At 39.7% G+C, this 21,377-nt stretch overlaps 1 protein-coding gene across 3 annotated transcripts in view; it reads left to right on the top strand.

Moving 5' to 3' along the window:
• The window catches only part of LHX9 (LIM homeobox 9), a 53,683-nt gene extending 33,910 nt beyond the window's left edge, over positions 1-19,773 (top strand). For 2 of the 3 annotated variants that reach the window (XM_040408072.1, XM_040408073.1), the window contains exon 5: positions 18,003-19,773. In XM_040408072.1, the coding sequence (XP_040264006.1) occupies positions 18,003-18,059 (57 nt within the window). In that variant the 3' untranslated portion in view covers positions 18,060-19,773. Of the gene's footprint in view, positions 1-487; positions 746-18,002 lie in introns of those variants that run through there. The other variant, XM_040408071.1, reaches the window with a different exon arrangement.
• Positions 19,774-21,377: the final 1,604 nt, after the last annotated feature.

A 21,377-nucleotide genomic window follows, 5' to 3' on the forward strand; every position in this document is an offset into this window, starting at 1 on the left:
TTTAGTAGACGACTGCCCTAGTCCTATGACAGATTACTTCTGTATGTCTGTCTCACATGAATAGTATAATAATATTTTAAGCCTGCATCTAATACACAGATATAATTCCCATCTACTGGATGATAGTAAAAGCAGGCTAAGAATTTATTCCAGTTTAATGATTATTTTTTAGCTGATACTGGGACTGTACATCCAAACAGAAGCATACATCTTTCCTTTATAATAGTCCTCTGTTTCGATCCCAATCCTGGTTTTGGAAAAAAAATACACACCGTCATAGTGTTTATGGCCCCTAAAAAAATGATGTAAAAGCCATACAGCTTGAGTGTGACTTTTGGCTGTAGAATAGTTGGCCCTTATGTTAACCCATGTGTTATAAGGTGATAGTCTTTTACGAAGCAGGTAAAACACACCCAATTAAGTATCTGGATAAAAAAAATAAAAAAATAATAATCGGTAAAAGGAATGCCCTGGGATTGGTTTGCAGGTTTGGTTTCAAAACGCACGGGCGAAATTCAGAAGGAATCTATTACGTCAGGAGAATGGGGGAGGCGATAAGGTTGAAGGTCCCTCTCTCAGCGCTCCAGCATCAGCGGACAGTGCTGCACTTTCACCAACAGGTGGCGCATCCACATTATCAGACCTCACCAGCCCCTCCCTCAATGTCGGGGCCTCTGTAACTCCAAACATGGACAATCATGAGTCCGGAAGCCCTTCTCAAACTACACTCACCAATCTTTTTTAACGTGTACTAAGACTCTACTTGTCTTCTGCTGTCTCTTTTTTGTTGCAATACTGTGCATTCAACCCTCTAATTGGGATATATCAACTGAACATTTTAGAAGAAGAAGAATCAACTCTGTTGTCACTCAGTGAATTAATCACGACATATAGGCATCTCTTATGTGCTGTCATTGTTGCCTGAACAAGTAATTTTCAAGGGCACCCATGTATGGATACTGTGTAGGGCAGAGTGAAGAGATGCACCGGGCACGGGCAAATGGTCATTTCATTGTGCAATATGTTGTCCCTGATTTATTCCTGAGTTATATCAAACTTCAATCAGTGCTGGAGCCTGGTGCAGTACTGTAATCTTACCAGGCAGGGGGCCACTTGGTACCCTCTGCACCTATGTCTTACTCTTCTCACTGTGATTTTGGCATCTCCGTTTCTTTTATCACTAGGACTGCCCATGTAGTGATATCATTACGTTCATGTAATTTCAAGAATTTAATTGGAATGGAGCAGTCTGACTAATTATGAAAAAGTTCCGTATTTATTAAAATTCTCTGGTTTTCACCAAAAAATCCTAACTCTATTTGATGTCATTATAATATATTGCCTCCAATGTCCTCTTGTTTCTTCTGCCCCTAAGTCTGTATCAACCAGTAACTGCCTAAATGTAGAGTTGCCATCTCTTTATATTTCACTGCCGTTTGACAGTCAACAGACAATGGACAGACTCATGAATAGGAGAAGTACTAGAAGTGATCTATAAAAGGCCCTTTGTTGTACAAAAATGTGGAAAAGTCTCTATGAAGTTATCAGTGCTTCAAGTTACAGGCCCAATCCCTATAGAACCACCTCTACCTCCAGCTTTGTGCTCTGGCTGCTCACGGTTATCCTGGGCATTGTGTAAATCCAAATCACCCACATCATTTAGCTTCCATATCAATAATTAGTGTGTGAACACTGATATGGATGGTGATGTTGGAGTAACATAATGGGTGAGAGTAAAAGGGAACCTGTGACCATGAAATGCAGTGCAATCTGTAGGCAACAGGTTATAGAGCAGGAGGAGCTGAGCAGATTAATATAAAAAAAAATTGTGGGAAAATATCCAGTAAAACCTGTAATTTATACATTTAAATCTCTGCTCTTTCTGTGTCCATTTGTACAGGAGGGAAATGTTACCAGTGAATCATAGCATTCCCTGTGTAAGTGTGTATACAGAGATAGCTGTCAGTCACTGATAGCTGTACACATTAGAGGTGTTATCAGTGATTGATAGCATTCTCTGTGTAAGGGCTCATGCACTCGACCGTATGTATTTTGCGGTCTGCAAAAAATACGGGTGACATCCGTGTGCATTCCGTATTTTGCAGAACAGAAGAACTAGCCCTTCATAGAACAGCACTATCCTGGTCCGTAATGCAAACAATAATAGGACATGTTCTTTTTTTTGCGGAACTTACAGAAACGGAATGCACGCGGAGTAACTTCCGTTTTTTTGCGGACCCATTGAAGTGTAAAAAACACAAAAAAGATAAGACAGACACGGAAAGAAAATACGCTTGTGTGCATGACCCCCTAGTGTGTATACAGAGATAGCTGTCAGTCACTGATAGTTGTAGTTGTACACTGGGGAGGTGTTATCAGTGATTGATAGCATTCTCTGTGTAAGGCCTTCTGCACACGAACGTGTGCTGCCCGTTGCCGTATTGGGGACTGTATTTACGGATCCGCAATACACGGGCGCCGTTCCGTGGGCATTCCGCATCACAGATGTGGACCCATTCACTTCAATGGGTCCGCAAATCCAGAGATGCGGAATGGTGCGGAACGGAAGCACGGAACGGAACCCTACGGAAGCACTGCGGAGTGCTTTTGTGGGGTTTCGTCCCGTACTTCCGTTCCGCAAAAAGATAGAACATGTCCTATCTTTTTGCGGAACGGGCGGATCGCAGAACCATTAAAGTGAATGGGTCCGTGATCCGCTGCGGCTGCCCCACGGTCGGTGTTCCTGCATTGCGGCCTGACGGGATGCACACGTTCGTGTACAGGAGGCCTAAGTGTGTATGAAGAGATAGCTGTCAGTCACTAATTGTTGTACACAGGGGAGGTGTTATCAGTGATTGATAGTATTCTCTGTGTACGTGTGTATACAGAGATAGCTTTCAGTCGCAGATAGTTGTACACAGGGGAGGTGTTATCAATGATTAATAGTATTATCTGTGTAAGTGTGTATACATAGATGGCTGTCAGTCACAGATAGTTGTACACAGGGGAGGTGTTATCAGTGATTGATAGTATTCTCTGTGTACGTGTGTATACAGAGATAGCTGTCAGTCACAGATAGTTGTACACAGAGGAGGTGTTATCAGTGATTGATAGTATTCTCTGTGTAAGTGTGTATACAGAGATAGCTGTCAGTCACAGATAGTTGTACACAGGGGAGGTGTTATCAGTGATTGATAGTATTCTCTGTGTAAGTGTGTATACAGAGATAGCTGTCAGTCACAGATAGTTGTACACAGAGGAGGTGTTATCAGTGATTGATAGCATTCCCTGTGTAAGTGTGTATACAGAGATAGCTGTCAGTCACAGATAGTTGTACACAGGGGAGGTGTTATCAGTGATTGATAGTATTCTCTGTGTAAGTGTGTATACAGAGATAGCTGTCAGTCACAGATAGTTGTACACAGGGGAGGTGTTATCAGTGATTGATAACATTATCTGTGTACATTGTGTATGCAGAGATAGCTGTTTTTCTCCCAGGCTGTGACGCTCTGCGCTGCGATTGGACAGCGCTACAGCCTGGGTGAAGGAGACGCCCAGGAGAAAAAGGGCAGGCTCCTCCAAGTATGACCAAGTCAGCGAAAATACCGAGGGGCATAGTGGGAGAACCGAGCGGCGCCCCAGAATGATGGTAAGTGCAGTGAGATCCCGGGGCGCCGCTCTACACAGCCTGATAGTTATCTTACAATGTTTGGACCGATGAAAGGTCCTCTTTCGTATAGAAAGAGCAGAGGTTTAAATGTATAAATGACAAGTTTTACTAGATGTTTTGCCACAAAACTATCTATCAATCTGCTCATGTCCTCCTGCACTATAACATGGTACCTGCAGATTGCATTACATTTTGCGGTGACAGGTTTTCTTAAGGGCTTTTTACACAGACCTATTATCAGCCAAATAAAGAGGTTTGCTGATCATTGGCTCGCATAAAATGCCCACCGATCAGCTGACAAATGAGCAATCAGATCTTTTATGCCGGCATAAAAATTAGTTTTTGTCGGCAGCTCATTACCAGTGTCAGTGTGCTTCTGACAATAATGTGAGTGAATGGCTGCTGTTCGTTCAGGCATTTAGCTGCAAAAAAATCTGCCAATGTAAGGCTGGAGCTACATGGCGATGTAGCCGTAACAAAATCCACCACTACAGGATTTCAATTCTGGGATCACAGTTGTGGCAACTTGCGAGTCACAATTCAATGCTATTCAGTTCAGTGGCTGAACCGCTACACAGAGATCTTGGCTGTGACAACCATCTCCTGACGAAAGATCACTGTGTTCCCCCAGCCTAAAAGAACCCTTAAAAAGCTGTTATTCTCATGTAAGGCCTCATGCACACGACCGTAAGTCCGTTCCGTAGCCCCGCAAAAAAAATAGTGCATGTCCTATTTTTTTTCTAGTTTGCGGACAAGGATAGGCATTATTACAATGGATCCGCAAAAATAACGGATCAAAAAACGGATGCCATACGGATGCCATCCGTTTTTTTTTGCGGACCGCAAAACACATACGGTCGTGTGCATGAGGCCTAATAGGCGGCATGTAACACGCAGTTCACAAGTTGTTGAGAATGCTCTGTATATAAGTTGCTCTTGATTTCACTGAAAAGTCACAGCCTGTGAAAAACTGGGCTATTTATAAACATGACCATTTATTTTAAAATATTTTTTGCCAGAGAAATGCTTTAAGGTGGTTTTACACGCAGCATTTCTTTGTTTTTGAAAAACGCCACCACAGTTGTAGTTCTTGAGCATGAAGGAGAAGTCCTTCCTTTATAATTCCCATTTCTTGAATTTACTCCTTATTTTGGTGAAAAAACTGCATAAAAATGCAGTGGCATTTTGCAAAAAAATGGTGTATGTGAACCCTAAAATAACAGTGCCACTGCCAGAAAGACTTGTCATGGGGACACAAGAGCAGAAGACTTGCAGGAGTATAACTATAACTTCATGCACTGATAACCTAGAAAAAAAAGCTGTTATAAAATAACTGTTTTTATGTGTCTTATGTTCACTAAAGGGCCTTTTAAGTTATATAATATATATATATATATATATATATATATATATATATATTAGGTAGGTCTCTTTTAATGACATACACTGATTTTCACTCTATATTTAGTTGCAAATTTGAAGCATGATCTATATGCATCCATTCTTATTAAGTGCCTCTTAGGAAATTATATTATACTTATTTCCATAACCTTGAAAAAAATAACTGAGTGCAAATGTCAGTAAATTCAGAGTAAAAAGACTAATCTGCTATAAATCCAAGATGAGATTCCTACTGTTTCCGTTTTGAAAAAGTGTGTACTTCGTGAACGGTTAAAATGTTGTGACCTGTTGAAAAAGGCTTACGACCATGAGCACGTTCCAGAAAATTTTCTTCTGCATTATAATCTGCTGTTCTGTAGCTGGGAACCGGGAAAACTCTGTAGCTGGAGTCATACTTAGGCCAAGGCCACACTAGTGTATTGTTGCAGTATTTTTTGAATATGTGTCTTTTTTATGTAAAATAGGTGGACACTGGGTGTACAGAACAATGGCAGGACTTGTACTCGGTCCTGGGTCTGTATTTTGTAGCATGGGCTCTGTTCACACGGATATTTTTCTTTCTACGTTTTGTCTCTAGGTTGCTAAAAACTGCTTTGTTGACATCTCTGCTCCATTTAAACTGATAATAAAGTGTGACACCGATGTGAGCAGAGCCATGCTGATTTTTTATGGATCCCGAATCTCATAGAAATAAGTCGAATCTGTCCTCATGCACAAACCGAGGCTGTACGAAGCCACACATAGTGTGTTCATCTGTACAGATTCATATTATGGAAATATTCTAGAGTAAAATACCTCCCAATACAGCATCTGATGGAGTATGCCATGTTTCTTTTTTCTGTTGTATTCATAAAGAATCCAAAACCGAGAACCTCTATATGCCTTCATATGAAATCGGAGGCATACCAGGCTACAGCAGGGCTTCCCAGAAGTCCAGAAGTGCCGTATTTACATTCTTTTTTAGAACAATATGTGTTCAAAAATGTAACTGCAATCACTAGTGTGAACTTAGCCTTAAACCTTTTCTCTTGGGCATAGTAAAACAACCAAACGTTTGCAATTCTCTCTGCCATACTTGGGCATCATGAATTTGACAACTACAAATGATTTGTAGCGAGTGGCAAATGACAAACTTTCCTGCATTTTAAAATTCACTTTTCTTAAAACAGTAACTAATCAGTAAAAATCTCCAAATAAGAAATATCAGAGACACAGCATGTAATAGAAATATGGAAATTGGATGTGCAGCTCAGCAAAAAGTTGCAGCAGCTACATAAAAATGTTCTGTTTTTGTCACAGCATCAGACAGAGAGCTTGCATTTTACTTTTTTTTTTTCCAGCTCTAGGCCTCCTGCACACGAACGTGTGCTTCCCGTTGCCATATTGCGGACCGCATGATTGCCGTTCCGTGGGCATTCCACATCACGGAGGCGGACCCATTCACTTCAAAGGGTCCGCAAATCCGGAGATGCAGAATGCAGAATGGTGCGGGATGGAAGCACGGAACGGAACCCTACAGAAGCACTACGGAGTGCTTCTGTGGGGTTTCGTCCCGCACTTCCGTTCCTGTCTTTTTGCGGAAAGGCCGGATCGCAGACCCATTAAAGTGAATGGGTCCGCGATCCGCTGCGGCTGCCCCAGGGAAGGTGTTCGTGCATTGCGGCCCGCATTTTGCGGGCCGCAGCACGACCACGGGGCGCACACTTTCGTGTTCAGGAGACCTAACAGATGTGAAATACCATAGCATAAAAATCATGTTGAACAGTTTGAAGGAAGCAACACTTTTGAAATCCCCAGTTAAAATCTACATAAAATGTAGTATATACGTCACTTTTTATCTTGATCTACTTTAAAGTAAAGGACCCTTTACACAGGTTGAGGCTGGGTTCAGACCTGAGCGTCTTTGATATGTGCGTTTAACGCGCGTTTTTGACGCGCGTTTTTGACGCGCGTTTTGTGCAATAGTAAACGCGCGTTTGACGCGCGTTTGTGTGATTGACTGCAATGTCCTATGGCCACAAACGCGCGTCAAAACGCCCCAAAGAAGCTCAAGTACTTGTTTGAGCGTAGGGCGTTTTACAGCGCGTTTTTCAGCGCTGTAAAACGCTCAAGTGAGAACCAGGGCCATAGGGAAGCATTGGTTTTCATGTGTTGAGCGTTTTACAGCGCGTTTGAACGCGCTGTAAAACGCTCAAGTGTGAACCCAGCCTGAGGCATAGACAATTATCGTGAATGAGCAGAATGTTCCAAATTATTACCTGATTGTCAGAGCTGCAGGTGAGAGCTGCATTTCCATGCTGCAACCACGTTCTCTGTATGGGGACAAGTGATCACTAGTGCAATCTCTTCTACCAGTGCAGATTCATCGTTTCAGGGCAGCAGATCCCTGTTTACACAGGACGATCAGCTGTCCAGAAATAGTTATATTAGGTGCTGCATCAAACGTGCTTTCACCTGATGAACATGAAATGTTTATTCCTGGTAATTGGCCAAGTAATCGGCCACTGCAAGGCATTTTCTTTTTCCTTCATGTCTAAACCTAAATATAGAATTTTGTCTGCTTCCTTTTATCAGAAATCTACAGGAGCCCAGATAGGAGTTACATAGCTAGACTTGTATGGAGCCCGGTTGGCTGCAGACAGAATCCGTTAAAGTGATATTCCCATGCCCATTCCCATATTCCCAGAATATGCCATAAATATTTGATAGATGCAGGTTTCCCCTCCGGGTCCTGCTCCTATTTCTAGAATGGGAGCCTTCTAGCTTACTCCCACTGGATGCGGTGGCCACAGGTGGACTGGACTACAGAAGGATCTGGTCTGTGCTACACTGTCTCCGTAATTCCCATACAGGTGAAGTATAATAGGTCTTACAGAAACAGCCTAGCTTGTCACCACATCTCACAAGTTATGGAAACAGCATAGCTTGTTTGGGAGTGATGGAAAGAGTGTAGCACAGGCCGGTTGGTTGTTTCTGTAGCCCGACCAGCTCTGGCCACTGCATCCAGGCAGGATAGGGTAAGGGTGTCCCATTCTATAGATAAGTGTGGGGTGGGTCCTGAAAGTAAGAATCATACCTGTTAGACATTTATGGCATGTCTCGCAGATATACAAGTGAAACTCGAAAAATTTGAATATCGTGCAAAGTTCATTTATTTCAGTAAAGCAACTTAAAAGGTGAAACTAATATATGAGATAGACTCATTACATGCAAAGCGAGATATTTCAAGCCTTTATTTGTTATAATTTGGATGATTATGAAACCCCAAAGTCACACTCTCAGGTCCACTTTGCTCAGGGGGTACGGATTAATTAGCTGACTAGAGTGTGACACTTTAAGCCTAGAATATTAAACTTTTTCACAATATTCTAATTTTAAGCTGCATTAATGCAATAAATGAACTTTTGCAAGATATTCAAATTTTTTGAGTTTCACCTGTATCATAAATGTCTGACATGGGAATGCCCGTTCAATTTTCCTATTATGGAGCCTAGTATGGAACCATAAGCACTTTGTATGCAGCTGTGAGGTGCCTTTGAGCAGCACCCTATTTAACCCAGGAGAGAATACCCTGTAATATGACATGTGATGAAAAAAAATAAAAATAAAAATGTCTCCATATAAATTTGTCGGCACACAGAGGTACAACATGGGTGACATATTACAAATTAAGCCATGCACAGATCCATTAGGCCTCCTGCACATGACCGTATGGCTTTTTCAGTATTTTGTCACAGATCCGTTGAGTTTTTTGTTTCCGTTCCGCTTCCGTTTGTGATACGTTTTTTGCAGATCGCAAACGGAAGCATACAATAATGTTTAAACAGTAAGTACATAAAAAAATTGGGCTGGGCATAAAATTTTCAATAGCTGGTTCTGCAAAGACGGAACGGATCTGGAAGACATACAGATGCATTCCGTATGCATTCCGTTTTTTTGCAGATCCCTTGACTTGAATGGAGCCACTGAACATGATTTGCAGGCAATAATAGGACATGTTCTATGTTTGAACGGAATGGAAATACGGAAACGGAAGGCATACGGAGTACCTTCCTTTTTTTGTGGATCCATTGAAATGAATGGACCCTATATGGAGCGCAAAAAAACAGAGCTTAAACGTGTGCAGGAGGCCTTAAACAAAGAGCGAGAAAAAATTACCTGACATTTCCAGAATAGTTATATAGAAACAGTAATATTTGCAAAGTCATTTGCCTGGTCTGCAAAACACAATCCGGTAAAGTGTATTGACCCACAGGGATGAATTCAGTGACCCAGGAGGTATCACACCAGGGAGCATCCCCGCTCTTTTTTTCTTTTAAAATCATATATGATGGTTAGGACTGAAGCTTGCTTCCACTGGCAATGGACTCATAAATAGCGATATATTAAAACATTATGACTGTGCAGTTCCCTAATATTTTCTGCAAAGAACCTGAACCCTCTTTAGACACTCTGAACTCTTGACACACAAGTATCTGAATCCACCATTAATTTACGAAACTGCATTGCAAGCATGAATTATTGATTTTAAAGGGAGTCTGTCACCTCCATATGGCCATATACAGCGCTTACATGGCTCTGTAGCACACCTATACAGGATTGTAACGGTACCTTTGTTCTTTTCTTTAGATTTGCACCAGCAGGAAAAACTAAGTTTAATTCATATGCAAATGAGCACTCTCAAGTGCCCAGGGGCGGCGTTCAGTGTGTAGGTGCCCAGGGGCGGCGTTCAGTGTGTAGGTGCCCAGGGGCAGCGTTCGATGTGTAGGTGCCCAGGGGCGGCGTTCAGTGTGTAGGTGCCCAGGCTGCTCTGCCTTCTTTTCACTTTACTCCTCCCCAGTCTCTGCCTTGAATTATCAGGGCACATTGAAATATAATTTTTAGCATTTCAGTTCAGAAATATTCCAGGGAACCTACTGCCAGCAAAGATTTGTTTTACACTATGGCCAAAGAGCCATGCTCCATGACTTGGTAGCCAGGTTCTCCCTGTTATGAGTGAAGACTCCAGGGTATTATGTGAGGTGATGCATTTCTGTTCCGCAGATGTGTTCCCAAATATTTGTGAAGACATTCTGCGCTCCTTAGTTCATGGTGGGGACCAGTCAGGCATTCATTAATGTAATGACATCCCATCTATAGCCCAGTCACAGACAAAAAAAAAAACAACAAAAAACTGTCCACAACAAACAATAATTCAAGGGGTTGTCTGGGGTCAGAGCTGACTTCTTCCCCCACTCAGCCCCTCTGACATGAGCATAGCAGCATTTCATGATCACGCAGGGAAAGGGCTGTTTCTGGAGATCCGGTGATGGACCGTGCTCTCCATGGGTAAGCTAGGCGGCGGCTTCCACCTAGCAGTGAGCCCAGCGATGTCAATGGCACTAATGGATTGCTTTAGTGCTGCCTTAGCCTGTAAAATGGCTAGGGCAGTCCTAAAGCCCGCCCATCAGAGCTGGTGACATCACCGGTAACACTGCCAGGCGGAAAGCCTCCGCCTAGCATTGTAAAATTGCCCTGTGCTATACACAGCCGATGCTCATGTCAGAGGGGCTGAGTGGGGGAAGAAGGCTCTGAACCCGGACAACCCCTTTAACAAAAGTGATATATTATTGCAAACATGACACACAAGAAAAGGGCTCTGTTGCTCATGACAACAACAAATTCTCAGTCTTCTGATGGATACGACTATGAATGAAAATGGTCATGTCCTGAGCAACATCAAATGTCTCCCGCTCATTAACTCAAATGTGACAGACTACATTAAACATAGATTAATCTTCCATTTAGTGGTGTTAAAGTTATAGTTAGGAGTTCTAAAATCCCAGAAAAGCCATTTTATTACCTACATATAACCTTTAACATACATATATTGGTTGATGACTTGTGAGTTCAATCATTTATCTACTACCAATAAGTAAAGGGGTTTTCCAGGTGTTTAATATTGATGACATATCCTCAGGCTAGGTCATCAGTATTAGATCGGTGGGGGTCCAAAACTCGGCATCCCCACAGATCACATCTGTTTAAAGAAGCTGTGCTTGATATTGCAGCTCAGACCCTTTCACTTGAATGGGCCTAGGCCATGTGACTAATGAACATGATGTCACTGCCTCAGGAAACATACGCTGCACTCCTCTTCAAGCAGCTGATTGGCCGGGAGTCAGACCCCTACCAGTCAGATATTGATGACTTATCCCAAGGATCGGCCATCAAAATTAAACTCCCAGAAAACAACTTTAAAGGGATTCTCCAAGATTTTAAATTTTTTTGGGAAGCTCTGTAAAATTAAAACAGAGACCTTATTCCTTTAAAGGCCACCATGGCTCCGATCCTCGCTGGGCCTTCAACGGTCGTTCTCTGCCGCAGCAATTGACTGCGACTGCTGCAGCCAATTGCTGGCCTCTGTGGTCATGTGCCATTCATGCACACATAACCACTGAGGCCAGTCAAGTGAATCATGAACGTGACATCACTGTGGGCCCAGAGGGGAACGGAACATTGGGGACCAGAGCAGCAGACTACATCCTTGCAGTAACCACGTTCAGGTGCAAAGGCCAAAATGTACTTAGATTGGTTTGAAATAAATATATTAACATTCAGAAAATATTCTTCTTCTCTGTTACCCAGTTTAGTTTTATTTCCTACTCTCTGCTTGTCCGATGTAAGGTCATTCTTATTTTGCCCATTCCTGTTCTACATTTATGTTGATATTTGTCTTTTCTTATTTATCAAACTTTGGATAAAATAATTTCATAATATTTGAAGACATCTAAACATTAATATTTTATTACAAAAGACATATTTAAATGTAAGAAACAATCATGATTGTACATATCCTGAATATTACTTTGAAATCATGTTTTAGTATCTATTTTTCAAGTTAGATGGAAATAAGCAAAATATGATTTGTGTTTTTTAGTGAAAAGTGGGCTTTTTCATGGATTTTCTTTTTAATTTGTTAATAATCAGATTGTACCAGACAAACATCAACTATTTCTAATATATGCTATTTTTCTTACTTTTGTATAAAATAACTAGTGTGCAAAGGGTTGTTAATTATTTTTATTGTATCCTATGAATAATAATTATAATCTGAGCACGCATCTTTAGCAGCAAATTTACAACAATTGCAAGTTCAGCATTTGCATTTGATGAGAGTTATGATACTCAGGTCCCATTAATAGTAAGGCTAGTTGCACACTTGTGTTTAAATCTTCTGGCAGGCTGTTCCAGCAGAGGACTTGCATTTCCCTGCTGGAGCCCATTGACTATAGTGGGACCTGGTGGAGATCTGGCCTTTTTCTGGCATTAGTGCTGGGATTCGACTGGACAAAAACCACTGCAAGCGACAGTTTTTGTCCAGACGAATCCTGGTGCTAATACTGGAAGCAGGCCAGATCCCCTATAGGTCCCATTACATTCAATGGGGCCTGGCGGTGCTCCAGCCCTTTCCAACTATGACGGGTACAATGAACTCCAGATACCCACTGGGTCCCATTTTAGTCAATGGACTCCGGGGGGGGGGGGAAAGGCAGTATACGGCTATGCCAGGTACCATAAACTCCAGCAGGCCTGCAAGAAGATTTTAACACTAGTGTACAATTAGCCTAAGAATTCATGTATTTATTTTATAACTACTTTGAAAAATAGTGTTAACCAGACTGGTTTTACACAAAAACTTGTGATTTTTTTGCTGTTTTCTCCACTTCTGAAAAGTGGGTGAGAAAATTGCCTGGTTAGCAATATTAATTAGTTTAACAACAGATTTATCACTTGCAAAAAATTTGCAGACTCACTTTAGTAGGGGGATGGCGTAGAAAGATTGGAGCAGCATTTCTAGTCTCAAGTGTTAGGTTTATCATGCGACTTTTGATATATTTTGCACATGGTACTCCAACACAGACTCAAGCAAATGCTGACTTCAAATATTACCCTCATGATAAATCCCCCCAATGTAATTACAAACAAGGTCTAATTCATTTTTTTCCAAAAACAGTGCCCCTCTTGTACGACATTACATCTAAGTAAATATCAGGCAAGGCCAGGGACCAGATTGGTGGTATTTTTGGTAAAAACACAGATTCCAAAAAGATGTCTAATGAAATCCCTTTAAGGATGGCGGGTGGTAATACTGCAATTTGTCCAGTGGCTCACTTTGTATCCAGAACCATTAGTGTATCACTAACTTTGTGAAGACATTACATTATTTATCTTGTACTGACTATGAGTTGCTGTCTGTACTATAGTCCAAAGCTGTGTACCCATTTGTACTGGCTTCAAAGCTGAAATCTTCCAGCATTATTTGCAGAATGAAAACTTGCTTCGTTGATTTGTATTCTGTTCGCTACAGTAGTCTGAAGTAAGTCACAATGCAATTTACTGTCCAACTGCATTATAATTAAGTTAGGGTAGTCTGTCGACGAGCTTGTTGACTGATTCCATTAACAGCAAGAAAAACCTCTGAATGTAGCTGTAAGCTATAATACTGGAGGTAATTCACAATCAGTATGAGATAAGTAATGCAACTGATTTCCAAAACTACCACATGATGAACCAATAATTTAAAGGGGTTGGCCACTCTGCCATATTTTTAGCTTACTCACTCTATTTCTGTCCCTGCTGCTATTGCCTTAAATTTCATCCAGATTATTTGTCTTCTGCCGGTTTATGACCTGGCTTCTGCTGTAAACGGTGTCCGTGCATTGTTTTTGCAGCTCTGTCATCTTTATGTGACATCCCTGAAAATGTCTCCATAGGGTCTCTTGTCCTGCCAGCATTGAACGCTCTTATCTTGTTTTCTACTGCCCAGACTTCTCAGCAAGTATTCGGTGTCTGCGCAGTAGAATCAATTCCTGTAGCGGCCGTTCAAAAACCAGCAGAACAAAAAGAATATGGATGAAAGCTGCTGAAGGCAACAGGAGCAGGGACAGAAATAAACCAAAAATTTTGCAAAGTGGCCAACCCCTGCAGTATTTGTGAATGGGGCCGGAGCGGACTTCTGGCGGCACACATGGGCTAGCGTTAATACGGATCACACATGGGCTAGCATTAAGCCTGTCAGGCCCTGCTAGCGCAAGTGTGAAAGTAACCTTATTCAAACTGCCATAGAGCTGTTTCAGGCCTGTTAACTCTCATCAGTGCAAGATATAAAAATCTATGAACCTTGAAAACTATTTCCTTTGGAAAAGCTAATATATGCAAATGCTATTCCACCTAGGATACAATAAAAACAATATAGGGTCTTAAACATATAAGGTATACGGTACGTACAAGGGGACGAGATCAGTAGGTCTAACCAATCCATTGCCATTATCTGACATTCTGTATTTTAGGCAAATGCCTTTGACATTGGTGAATGTTATTTTTTTATTAATTAAATGATTGTGTACCATGCTCTGAATCAATGTTTTGCTTGACTGAATAAAGCTTTTGCACATTAAATTAGTGTTTTACGTTAAAGCCGGGTTCACAGAAGATCCTATAGATGAACATGCTGCACTATTAAATGATGCTAAGTCTTTTTCCATAGTGAAACGCAAACTCTTAAGTCATTGCTGGAATTCGATGCTGGACAAGAGGAAGAACAGAGTAGTGAGTTAGTAATGTATGAGGTGGTAATATGATTACTGCACGTTACCTAGATTGTCATGGAAATCCGAATTTACATTCCTTAAATGGCTTTAAAGTAGCCACTGGGCATAGTACTGTTTAATACGTCAGTAGTACAGAAAATCATCAAGCATCCTATTGAGACAAATCACTTTGTATATTTTTAGCACTGGCCAGAGAAAAAAAGCCAAAAATACATATCTCATGTGTTTTTAGCTGCAGTTTTTTTTTTTTTTTTTAACAGAAAGAGTTCCAGGAAATGTTCTTACATAGTAGACCACTTGTGCTGTACCCCATGTAAAAAATACATTTTTTACATAACTTTTTTTTTAAGTGTAGTAACTAGAGGAAACAAGACCCAAAAAATGCCAGCATGCTCCAAAACGGCATCAACACTGTAGCAGAAAACGTTAAAATTTGGAATGGGAATTCAGAAACTTCTAATTACTAAGACTGCAGTAAAGTAGCATAGCCAAAAACTTCAACATAAACGTCCTAGGTGATTTTGATGAGGTTTTTTGCTTCTGCTTGCAGTTACGGATTATATAAGGTAACATTCCCTAAGCTATACATATTGGTAAATGTATGACTTAAATATTATTAAAAGCCAGAAAAAAATGTTAGCTGCTCAATGTAGTTAAATGATGTAGCGTTATATTACAAAATTTGTTAAGGGCTTTTTAAAACATTTTATTGGTCAAGTTTGCTTAAGAATGAACATTTCAATTATTTCTTTTAAATAGCCGGATTATCAAACTTCTCAGGGTTCTTACGATATTAATCCATCTTAAATCTATGATTGGGTATTAAATTCTTGTACAATGATAAAAAAAAAACAAATGAAAAATAAATGTACATTCAGTACTATATACTGGTATGAATGAAGCATTTAAGGAATGGTCAGTTACATTTACATTTTGCAAAGTAGCAAAACAATCAGGAAATCAAGACTATATCGCACATGTTTGAATGGGCCCAGTTTGTGCAATGAAATACATTACAGATGGCTGTCTCCATTTTACATATGATCATAGTATAGGTAACATTCTGTACATAAATATCTGTTGATTTTCAGACAACATATTCACCCCAGTCTGTATTTCCTGCCTTTAGAAAGATGAATTAAACTCCTTTATATGGGGTTGTATCTCAGTTCTTCAAGTGCCTTACTGTACTTTACAGTACTTTGTGAAAATCAGGATGACTTTGTGTTGTTTGTTAAAATGTTTCCTTTTTGACAATTCAATAGTTTTGTACGTTTAATTCTTATTTCTGAATAAAAATAAAATATAAAGTCAAACTTTTCAATGATCTGTTACAGGAGAGAGTTGACTTTCAGTTCGGCTGGTCAGCTGGCTACAAATAATGATCTTATATATACATCTTCGTGTTTCAGTACAGTATGTAGTAGAGAACAAATGTCCATGTTTTATTTTTTTGTTTATTGAGAAATGCATTGTATAGAGCAATTCCCTTTGAATATTTATGGACCAAACCTTTGTGAAATCTGATTAAATTTGTGTGAATAAACAATTTGTATTTAGTGGACTATTATTTATAGCTTGATTTGCAATCTGCTCTTTGCTTTCAGACTATATCTTAAAAGAGCCTAAAGGTATTTGGAATTATATAACACTTTTAGCATTTTATTGCTCATTTTTAAGACACTGATATGTCTTTTACAAAAGTTTCTTACCTTTTGGAGAAAAGAGTGCAGAGAAATGTAATTTCTTATGAAAATATGCCTCACATTAGCTGATATTGCATGGAAAGGGTTGATAATAAATTGCTTTTAAAATAAATAAATAAAAAGGCATACAGAGAAACGGAGTTACCGCATGAGTATTTGAGGAAAGTATCTCATAATTTAAGTAATTAGTTGCAAGCAGAGAGCAAACAGGTAAAGAAAGTGTAAAGAATTGTAATATGAAGGATGATGCTATAATGGGTTACATTACAAATTTCATGCTTTTTGACACGTTAAAAACATTTTGTTCACAGCATATGGGGCCATATTGCTACATTTCACCCATTTTCAGATCATCTTCTAATGGTCATGATACTGGTGCCTTTAAAGGGCATCTGTCAGCAGATTTGTACCTATGAAACTGGCTGACCTGTTACATGTGCACTTGGCAGCTGAAGGCATCTGTGTTGGTCCCATGTCCATATGTGCCCACATTGCTAACAAAAATGAAGTATTAACATATGCAAATGAGCCTATAGGAGCAACGGGGGCGTTGCTGTTACTCCTAGAGGCTCTGCTCTCTCTACAACTGCCACTCCCTCTGAACATTGATTGACAGGGTCAGGTAGTAAAAACATCAATACTCCCATATTTACCACGCAAACACAGATTGTGTTCACTTTAGACTTAGAAATTTCTCTATTTTAATATTTTTAAGATAAGAAAATTAATGGACTGGTAAGAAAGCCACCTATTTCAAGCTACATAGGCTTATAATGGTTTTCCTTCTTGGGCGCGTATTTAGCAATTTCAAATAAAAATCATCATGGCAATTCCTGGTCAGAAAATGTTGCTAAACATGAGTATGTACCATTCATTTATCACTACCATCAATTCAAACTGGTGAATCTTGGGTGAAGATTTTACGTCTAGCACCATTTTGGAGCTATTCTGTAGCTATTATGAAATCTTCTTTGCAACCAATTTTTTTTATTGCTCAAAAATCATCTAAAATCAAAATGCCTCCTCTTGTCGCTAGCCTGCAGACAGTAGGCTACATATGAATACAGGATCAGACTACACTCAAGGTTTGTATAGGTCTGCATGAAGCTGCATACACAAAACAGTGTTTTTTGCAATTTTTTTTATTTTACATTTGTTGATTGGTGCAATAAAAGACTTGATTTCCAAAGTAAATATAATCTAAAACCATCATCAGAATTGCTCATGTTCTTAAAAACACTGCAGGACTAATTAAGGGAATGCGATTGCCCTGCAACATCCCTGCCTATGTGTCAGCAAGTTACAGACTAATGAGTCTGCCGCCCACTTGTAGACTTCTCATAGCTGTAAGCAACAACCTGTAGCCTGCTGACAGACAGGTAAGGAGGCTGTGTGGAATTGGATTGCTCATGCAGGTAATGGAAGCTATTCCATTATTATTTCATTTTAGTTCTGCAAAGTAGCTCCAAAGTGGAACTTCACATTAAAGTAGGTGGTTTATATTTTGGGTTTAGTTCCTATTTTTTTGGATTTAGTTAATAAACATAATCAAATCACATTAAAGTAATTGCTTACCCCGTTAGTGCCAGGTTGCTCTGTAGTTTAATACATTTTTGCTATGATTTTTTTCAGGGAGAACAATGTTCGGGGTTTAACAGCCATACAACCCGGCGTTTGAAAATTCCCTAAAGTATTTAAAGAAGGGGAAAAGTTTGATCGGAAAACCTACTGCAGTGAAGACAAAGACAAAATTAGCTAAAAACATAAAAAACTATACATATATATATATATATATAAACATAAAACCTTTGTCATTTTTGAATGTTGAGAATTGTTTTTTCCTTTCCATATGCATAATTGGCTGATAATTATAATGTTGTGCTATAGTGTAGATATGAAAGGCATAACAATTTATCAGTTGCAATTTCAAGATTTATAGATTTCTCTACAACACTATAAAATATGTATATACACAATGGAGCAACCTGGCATTAATGAATCAGTTTGAATGCAAAGTTTATTGATGACTTGCCTGATTTTAAGCACAATACATTTAACATAAATGTAAAAAGAAACACTTTATAACATGCCTGCAAAAATGTATTCTTAAAAATGTGAATTATGTATCATTTATGTCTATACACTTTTCATTACAATTTTTTTTTATCCTTTCAGGGTCAGTCCCATGTAACACAACCAAAAGGAGCATTTAAAAAAAATATAGTTTCAGAAAATGGTTATAACTAATAAAAACACATTTAACATTTACAAATATTCTTAATGGAAAAAATTAATTTAAAGGTGTTGTCTCTTTACAACTTATCCCCGATCCATAGTCTCTGATAAGTCTCTGACTCTGGTTCCCCCGCCAATCACTAGAATGGGGGGCCTGTGTTCCCACTTGAATGTATCGTCAGGCACACATGTGTGCTGTTACTCCTTTCAAACATATGAGACAGCCAGAGATGAATGTGCAATGGTACTCCGCTATCTCCGGCAGCGCCCATATGTGTCTCTGCTTCATTTAAACAGAGGAAGAAGGGCACCCATTCTAGTGATTGGCGTCGGCTATAGAGGTTGGACCCCCACTGATGTGACCCTTATACCCTATACTGTGGATAGGGGATAAGTTGTTATAATGGGACAACTCATTTAAGTTCATTCTAGAGCTTTCGATTAAACAACAGGTTTTTCTTTTCTTTTAATGGCCAATGGAAGCCAAGAGAATATTTTAAAGCCAGGATCACACAGCCCAGATTTTTTGCAGTCGATTATATATTTTTAGTAATAAATTGTCTCTAACCATATCCACCAGTGAAGGAGGTATGAACTTTTATATCTGCCACAATGAGTGAACTTGGTTTAAAGTAAGTCTGTTATGTTGAACAAGCAGTTTTATCTGCCAGAAGCATGTTATAGAACAGGAGGAGCTGAGCAGATCAATGTATAATTTTGTTGGAAAAGATTTGGTATAACTTGTAGCTTATTGAGCTAAATCTCTATTCCTTCAGGACTTAGGAGTCCAGTGGATGGTGTCTATCAATGACTGACAGCCTTCCTTTCATGAGTGTGCATACAGACTGTCAATTACTGATAGGAAGGCCCACTGGACTACTAAACTCAGAATAAACAGAGGTTTAATTACAGTACCAGTTATCCTGAATCTTTTCTCATAATACTATATATCAATCTTATCAGCCTCTCTGCCCTACAGTATGCTGCTTTCAGAACAGGCTGCTTCTTCAATACGACAGTTCCCGTGAAGAAGCAATTTTAAAGCACAATACATGGGACGACTCTAAGAACAAAAAGTAAAAAAAAAAAAATCTGCATGAGGTTCTAATACACTTGTTCTCTATTTGTGTGAATAACTTTCCTTGATGTTTGCTGTAAAATAAATGAGATTTTTCCATTAATAAATTCAATGCAGATAAAAGGTGTTTCTACAAACATTTCATAACTAAGTTGTGATTTTGAATTATTACTCCTCAGCACTCAGCCCATGTCTGAACCAAATTTTTTGGAGAATGCAAGTAGACCCATTCATTTCTATGGGGCTACAAATAATGCAGACAGAACGTAGATGTCATCTGTATGCCATCCGCATCCCTGTGGCTGTTCCACAAATTATAAAACATGTCCTATTCTTATCTTATTCTTATCGCAAAACCAGTATGGTCATCTGAATGCTCAATAATAATATATTTTTTAGAAGGTACATGGCCTGTCACTGGATCAAGTATGAAAAGATACTTTCACAATTTTCAAAAACTCTGCAAGAACTGCCTCACTTTGGTTTCTTACCACTGCAGTCATTAAACAACACCATTCTTCAGTTTCTGGTCTCTCATTTCTGGTATTCGCTGTTCAGTGCAAATACCTTACCCATTTAATAGAGTACACTAATGGCTAAGCATAACGGATCCGTCTGGTTTGCGTTATGCAGATTGGAACACAAAGTCCTGCATATTATGATGGATTAAAACGGAATGCCTCTTAAAGGCATTCAGGGGCTCCATTAGCGGCCTATGCTGCAGATTCTGTAAAACAAAACCTCCCACACAAAATATTTGTGTGGTAAAATAACAGGCTCCCTGTTGGAAACCTGATGGACCCAATTATAATCATTAGGGTCATATAATGGATTGTAATGGAATTTTTTGTTTTTCTGTTCCTCCTACAATATAACAGAAAATGTCAAGGAGACAGATGATGTCAAGTAGACATCATATGGAGGCAATTTGCCTTGTCACATGAGCCTCCATCAGCAGCCATCTTATAGACAGGATCTCTATGTGGACAGCACAAAAGATTTGCATAACAAGGTAGTTTGGCTTATGAAATATAGTTAACGACACAGAATAACAACATAGGCTATATTAGTAAGTGCCATATATTCATGTTATATGCATATTGGTCACAAGTAGCGAGAAACCGCCCAACCTCGTTAGTGTGTATGTCCCTCTTTGAACATTATTTGACAGCTCATATATAAGAATAATCAAAATAAAAAGTCAGGGGTGGGATCCAAATTTGCAACAACAGGTTCTTCATATCAAAATGTAAGTTTGCCAAGTGCATCAGCGGGTGGGGAGGTACCATCAGGGACAAAGAGGCACCTGGTGATTAGGAAAGAACAGCTGGGACAAAGAAGCACCTGGTGGATGTGGACACATTGTCTGTGTTTTTTAGGAGCAGAGGCACTGTAAGGGGTAAAGAGGCACCTGACGAGTGGAAAAGCATTATCAGGGGTACAAAAAATGTTAGTAAGGCTTTCATTTTAGCTAACCTGGGGCCAGGCTAAGGCACAGGACAACAAAGTAAACAGTGGTGGGGTTCAACAGGGAAGCTCCCCTTCACTCCTTTAGCATGTAGGATAGGAGCATCAGAGCATTTCCTTGCTCCAATGCTCCCCTTGCCCTGTGCTGCATCGAACAGGGCAAGGCCTGTTTGTTGTGAGCTGGCTTCACAACACTATGCTAGGAGGAGACTTCTGCCTAGCAGGGA

Source organism: Bufo bufo, chromosome 9, assembly GCF_905171765.1.
Source record: "Bufo bufo chromosome 9, aBufBuf1.1, whole genome shotgun sequence".
Taxonomy (NCBI): domain Eukaryota; kingdom Metazoa; phylum Chordata; class Amphibia; order Anura; family Bufonidae; genus Bufo; species Bufo bufo.